This window comes from Cynara cardunculus (assembly GCF_001531365.2).
Source record: "Cynara cardunculus var. scolymus isolate 2C chromosome LG 13, CcrdV1, whole genome shotgun sequence".
NCBI lineage: Eukaryota > Viridiplantae > Streptophyta > Magnoliopsida > Asterales > Asteraceae > Cynara > Cynara cardunculus.
In genome coordinates, this window is record NC_037540.1 from 33,693,332 (window position 1) to 33,700,350 (window position 7,019).

Below are 7,019 nucleotides of genomic sequence, written 5' to 3' on the forward strand. Positions count from 1 at the left end.
CACGACCAACTTTACGTGGCATTGTCCAGAGGGATATCACGTGGTAATACGAAGGTATTAGTGAAACCTACCAAAAAGTTCAACCAGGAAGGAGTCTACACATCAAATGTGGTGTATCAAGAAGTTTTGAATGATGATTATGTATGATAAAAACATGATTCTAATTTCTATTTTTTTTAAACATAAATTTTAGACTTTCTGAATGTGAAATTGCATTAATTTGTCATTTTCGGATTTTGATACAGATGTGAACCWCCAACTATTKCAAAGATATTTTGCAATATAAAATGATATTTAAAAATTGAATATATATCCTTATAGAACCTTTACATCATGACGCATTGCGCGGGAAGTTGAATATATATCCTGATATAACCTTTTAAATCTTTTCAAATATATATCTTGATAGAACAAAATACAAATTTTTTATCCGTAATCGATATGTCCGTTTACATCTTTTCAAAATTTCACATCCCGCCGTATTACGCGGGTACACTACTAGTATATTTTATTATTAAGTGTTTTGCAGTAACATTTATGTATATATTGTTTGGTTTAAAAATCATGAGCTTACTTAGCAATAACCAATATAATTGTATCTCAGGGTCTGAGAAAGTAGGCATCAGTTTGGGCAAAGGACTTGTATAATTTCTTCATCTGAAGTTAGCTGATTATGATACAAGTTATTTTGCTTAAGAACTTTAATTAAAAAAAAATATAACATGTATATTTAAAATAAAAATGTTACCAGTATAACATTATTAACAAATAGAATAACGAATTATAAAAGATATGTCTATCTCTATAACTAAAAAAAACATTGACCAAGTTGAAAAAGATTAAACAAATCCACCAGCAATAATTGATTGGACAAATATTGAGCAAGTCCAATGACGATTTAGAATTTTGAATTTAATTTTTAACGAATTTCAAAATTTTGTCAATTGAGAAGATTCGATCAATTGGGAAATAAAAACTAAAAGCATATCTTGGATGAACTTTTTTAATTGTGCCATATAGTTAAGCCTATAACTTGAAAACTAAATGTAATTAACATATTGTATTTCCTAGCGGTCGGTTCGGTCCAAACGACTGAAAAATGTCCAAACCGCAAACCAAACCGGACCGGACCGAGCAGTTTTGCTACTTTTCAGTCCGGACCTGACCGTCAGACCTCCAAAAACTATCTGGTTTGACTTGGTTCGATCGGTTTGAACGGTCTGATGGTTTTTTGAACACCCTACCTAAATTGAGTACTTCCATCATAACCATCATATTGAATTTCATCTTGGTTGTCTATCTACGATTTACCCTTTTAATTTCATGTCCATAATCTCAAAGCTTTCCATAGCGTTTTGTTAAGCAACCCTCAATTTCAAGAAGTGCCCTAAGTTTGACTCTCATGCATTGGTCCCTGCTAATTTTGACCATAAACTTCTTCAAAATATCGTCTTGCATATCCTTAATTTTTTATGATAGTCTTTCTATGAATTCCATCACATAATGTTTTGCAGTCCAATTTGGTGTCACTGGGGATCTCAAACTATAGTTCCTACTATATATGTAGCTATCGTTAATGCTTTTAATCTAAAATGACTTCGCTTTTTGCATATGTTCATAATCTAAAAAGACACATGCAATCTTTTTGGCCTTTCCCAATGTAAACAAAAGCCTTTCTTGATATAGAGAGGCTAGCAAATGAAATCAAAGACCAAATTAAATCGGGAAAAAACGCAAACATAAGGTCCCGCCAGTTTTCTCGTGACCCATGTCGCCGAGAAAGTCGCGTCAAGCACTGAACTCGAGAACAGAAGCTCACACGACCATTCTCGCGGCCAAAGTCGCAGCCCTACCTGCCTAACTCTCTATTCGATTCCCACGGGTATCCACGCGGCTAAATCGAACGTCTAGTCTCCCGCGACCTCCAAGTGGGTCCACTTTCGTTCGAGCAACTATCCCTTTCCTTTCTCGTACCTTTATCTACTTATTTGTTTATTCAGTTTCCTAGTTGGTTTAGAAGTATGATTAAGTTATTTCCATAGTTATCTTTTATTTTAGCTTAGTCTATAAATAGGTTTGATTGGTTTCTTTGTTTATGATTATCAATTAGTAAAAGTTCTACTTTTGAGATTATTCTCTTGAGTTTTACAATTGTAATACTCAATCCTTAAAAGGATGTAGACGTTTGTCGATCCTTCCGCACTTCCTATTGCGTCATTTCTTAATCACTTTTCATATGTATTAGTTGGTATCCGTCTGCTACCGCATAATTCGTTGAACACCTGCTTAATTAATTGACCAGAATTCTAAGACATCGTGGCTTCATCAATCTCTAAAAGATATTAGGATTTGTATTGATTGTCGCATGTAATGATCTTTAAGGGGCTGTTTACCAAACGCTTACTCGGGTAAGTGCTTACCAGGTAACATTACCTCACCGGATGAATATGGTAAGGACCAAAAATCATATCCGGTAAAAACGAGACAAAGACCAAGAGTCTTACACGTTAAGTGAGGGCGACGACTCTTACCATGGTAAGCGCTTACCGAGTAAATTGTTGCATACAATGTCGTTTTGATGGACTAAAATCTTAGCCGGTAAGTAAATAATAATGTTAGATTTTACCGATTATAGTAAACGGCTCGTTAGACAAGTGTAGTTCCTCTAACGCTTTCTAGAAAGTTTAATGATGTTAACGAAAACTTAAAAATTTCAATGACCAAATTAAAATACGTTGTATTTTGTTGATATTTTCCTTTGACTTATTTTATTTTCAATTTTAAAAATAAAAATTCTATGAATGTTCTCTGAAACCCAAAACCCTCCTCCCAAACCCCCACTCCCCAGCTATCCTCATCCTTTTACTACAAGCTCGCTGCAAAGGGATGGTAATGGTGGCTGCCACCACAACTGCTTCTCATCTAACGTCCACTTTTCTTTCCACCCCAGGTTTGCCACTGCTTACTCTTATCTATTTTTGACACTTAATTGACTTCTGATAGATTCGAATTGATTGCAGACTTTTGTGGATTATCTCGGAGCTTACAATGGCCACATATGCAGGTCAGTTGTTTCTGTTCAGTTGTTCCTTTCAAAGTCATTGTTCTAACTGAACAAAAAACATTTCGACATGGATAAAATTGTTAGCTTTTAAAGAAGGGGTTTCTGGAGGAGCAAGCATGGTGTTCGATGAAATGACTCTGCCATTAAATGAAATTTTTATTTGTTGTGTTCGGGGTTATTCCTTCTCTAGAAAGCACCTCCAGGTAGTAAGCTGTGTTTGTGCTAAGTTGGCATGTGCCACAATGGTTAACTGAAGTTGATTTTAAAAGAAGATGCAATTTGTGTGGTCGTATATGCATGTTTACAAAAGATATTCCTGTAGATTTACAAGGGGGTGAGTTTCCCCTTAAAGACTGTATGTCTTGAGGTGCAGAAATTGAGGTTCTGTTAGAAGATGTTCCAAAAAAAATCTCATTTGCAGGACTTCAAATTCTAGAAGATGACTGCTGAGAAAAAAAAAATTATGTCATGATATCCTTGTGCTCTGAGTGCAAATGACAGTCTTGGCTAAAAATAGTCTCTTTGATTCTATATATATTTATTATCTAGGTTTATGAGCATGCTATCACTGGATCGATTGTAATTGCATTGGATTTCGCTGGTATCTTCATTTTCTGTTGTTTGAAACAACTAAATTTATGGTACAGAGACGGTGTACAAGGAAATATGTTCCTGGGGCAATATCAGCTAGCATTGATCTGAAGCCTCCTCCTTATGCACTGGTAAGACTAATATATGGACCAAAGGTCATTGACCCTGCTGTACCTGGATTACCGGCAGAGTCCAACCTCCCTGGAGGTCAGACAGGGTTCAAGCCTCATCAGAATGAGGAGTGTGTATGAGTTTTGTCTTTTATAAAATATTAACTTCAAAAAAAAGAGTAATATACTGATGTTTGTCTCTTCATGGGTTTTCTTTCTTGACATATAGCTGGGAACTGTAGTATGAGTTACGTGATTTGTTAATTTCTGTAATATATATTCTGTTTCCTGTTACACATGTGATAGCATGCTTTAGAACCACATATGAGCAAAGAGACGTTGGAGTATCATTGGGGAAAGCACCACAGAGCTTATGTCGACAACCTAAACAAGCAAATAGAGGGAACTGAGCTTGATGGAATGTCATTGGAAAGCATAATATCGGCTTCATACAACAAAGGTGATATTCTTCCGGCCTTCAACAATGCTGCACAGGTATGTAACATTGTCCACGTTGTAAACTTACTTCCAGTGGGTAGAAGTCATGTGAGTTGGGATAAAGATGTATAAAGATGCGTAACATCTATTATTTGGCAATATGACCCGAAGGGAATTGGGATTCATATTTGCTATCATTTCCTGTGAATCTCGTTCAACCAAAATTTGATTCTAGTTTCCTTTTTCATACACCTTTTTTTTTCATTTTGGACTTCTTGTGGGATGTTCTTTGGCGGTTTATAGAGTATCTAACTAGTCTTGCCTTCTTCAGAATGTTACTGCTGGTCTACTTGGCAACTAATATTTGGTATTCTGCCCACTCTCAGATTTGGAACCATGAATTTTTCTGGGAGTCCATGAAACCTGACGGTGGTGGAAAGCCTACCGGAGAACTTTTAGAGTTGATAAATAGGGATTTTGGTTCATTTGAAGGCTTAATCAACAAGTTCAAGTCAGCTGCCACTACTCAGTTTGGTTCCGGTTGGGCGTGGCTTGTATGTAAGTGCTTATTCCACCAGGATCCTTATCCCAAACTTAGAAATTAAATCCACCCATGTTTAACAGCTCTCTCTTCTTTTTTCTTTCTAGACAAAGAGCATAAACTTGACGTACCAAATGCTAGAAATCCACGTCCATCAGAGGAGGACAACAAGCTTGTTGTGGTGAAGAGCCCCAATGCAGTTAACCCTCTTGTGTGGGAGTACCATGTGAGTAACAATAATCTTTAAGTTTACTCTGGTAACCATGTTATCTGACATCTTTGACCTAATTAGGCCACGCAATACATGCAAAACCACTACTACCATGTAATTGTTTCAATGCAAAAGTTGGATCAGTAAAAACCAAACAAAATCAAACATAGTATGTCCCACTCGAAAGTTATGCTCCAATGTACTATAATAGGGTGGCAAACTAATATATGACTATGAAATCTTGTCTTGTATTTTTTTTATCTTGGTTATGTTGAATGAATCTTTTGTTTGTCATTTATCTTTTTATTAGTATATAACTGTTATGTTTTTCTTTTATTTTGCAGCCTCTCCTCACCTTAGATGTATGGGAGGTAAACACATCATCACTTTCATTCTCCACAATAAAGAAACTATGTTCATGAAAACGGAGTACTAATTTTACTTTGAATCTAAAATTTGCCATTGCAGCATGCGTACTATCTCGACTTCGAGGTAAGAACTTGCTTATTAGACACAAAAAACAAGTTTTTAAGCAATCCCTTTAGCCCATTTAGCTTGTCTGATGCTTGATTAGTGTTAGATTTAACGGCATTTGAAATTTCATGTTTACAGAATCGTAGGCCTGATTATATATTGACATTTCTCGATAAGCTCGTATCATGGGAAACGGTCAGTTCCAGGCTTGAAGCAGCCAAGGTTCGAGTAGCAGAGAGTGAAAAAGAGATGGCAGAAATAGATGCGGATGAGGACTTGGATACAATAGAACCGGAGGACACGGATATGTATTTTGGTAGTGAAGCTGAGGATGCCGAGGATTTTCTGGATGACGAATGATGACATTTTGATGTGTTCATATGGTGATTTTGTCATTACACAAGTGCGATTTTGTGTGGAGGATGAAAAGAATGTCCATCAACATAGAATGCTTTTGGGCGGCTGAGTTGTCGGGATAATTGTAACCATGTCGTTATTAACTCGTGTCAAAATTGTCCGTACGATTGGAAAAAGGTAGACATCCTTAGAACTCATGTCAAAATTGCATATGTATTGTAGCACGTATACTAGATCTATTAGATGGTATGGTTATGATATTCAACATATATTAGAAGTTTGGCAAGACTAAAAAGAGAGAGACTCTGATCGGGGTCAATCAAATTAAAGTTAGAACACCCGGTTCGTCCTAAAAACATGTAGGGTGCGTTTGATACGTAGACCGGATATAATTGGACCGTCAACAGTGAGGTAACCAGGCCGTGTGTTTGGTATGTGGATTGAACAAGACTAGACGAACGCAAGTGAGAAATGGGTAAAAGATTGCGGAAAGCCTTAGGATTTAACTTAGGGAAATGTTTAGAAGAACCCAACAAACTATATCATTTTGAATGATTAAGTCCATGAACTATTATTTTGAAAGATAAACCACAAAACTCTCATTTGAATGAATAGGACTCTTAGAACATTTTTTTGGATAAATAAATCTTCGAACATTTAAGAATTGATTACCTACATTCTTTTAACCAAAAAAAATTATTTGTAATCAACTAGGAAGGTTTAAAGTAAAAAGATTAAAAAAAAAACAGATTAAATAGAGGAAGATTGATGGCAAAGACAACAGCGTGATAGACGATATGAAAAACAAACAACGATGGAACGATGAGGAGAGGCGAGTGGGAGTGATAACAGTGTTGGCGTGGAGTTTGACTGGCATAGGGTTTGGGAATGATAAAACTGATTTAGAGTTCTTTTTACTTTAAAACTTTCCTAGTCAGTTACCAATAGCTTTTTCTGGGTTAAAATGATGTAATTAATTAATTTATAAAAGTTTGATAGTTTATTTTATTAAAAAATGTTCAATGACTTAATTATTCAAAATGAGAAAGTTTAGTGTTTTTTCATTCAAAAAATAGTTCAAAAACTTAATCATTCAAATCGAGAAAGTTCAATAAAAATAGTTGAGACTTGTTAATCATTCAACATGAGATACTTTGTTGGGTTTTTTTGAATTTTTCTCTTTAATAATTTACTAATCTTGTATCATCTTCCTGATTTTTGTATTTGTTTCAC

At 35.5% G+C, this 7,019-nt stretch overlaps 1 protein-coding gene across 1 annotated transcript; it reads left to right on the plus strand.

Moving 5' to 3' along the window:
* The first annotated feature begins 2,832 nt into the window (after positions 1 to 2,832).
* Positions 2,833 to 6,064, plus strand: LOC112525452 (superoxide dismutase [Fe], chloroplastic). Its single transcript, XM_025135585.1, has 9 exons — positions 2,833 to 2,950; positions 3,021 to 3,064; positions 3,712 to 3,786; positions 4,072 to 4,260; positions 4,590 to 4,761; positions 4,852 to 4,970; positions 5,300 to 5,326; positions 5,424 to 5,447; positions 5,568 to 6,064. The coding sequence occupies exons 1-9, from the start codon at positions 2,887 to 2,889 to the stop codon at positions 5,787 to 5,789; spliced, it is 936 nt and encodes a 311-aa protein (XP_024991353.1). The 5' UTR covers positions 2,833 to 2,886; the 3' UTR covers positions 5,790 to 6,064.
* Positions 6,065 to 7,019: the final 955 nt, after the last annotated feature.

Coding starts and splice junctions, on each gene's coding strand:
- LOC112525452 (XM_025135585.1), top strand. CDS start 2,887: ATGGTAATGGTGGCTGCCACCACAACTGCTTCTCATCTAACGTCCACT. Junction 3,065..3,711: donor TACAATGGCCACATATGCAG/GTCAGTTGTTTC, acceptor TTTATGGTACAG/AGACGGTGTACAAGGAAATA. Junction 5,448..5,567: donor CGTACTATCTCGACTTCGAG/GTAAGAACTTGC, acceptor TCATGTTTACAG/AATCGTAGGCCTGATTATAT.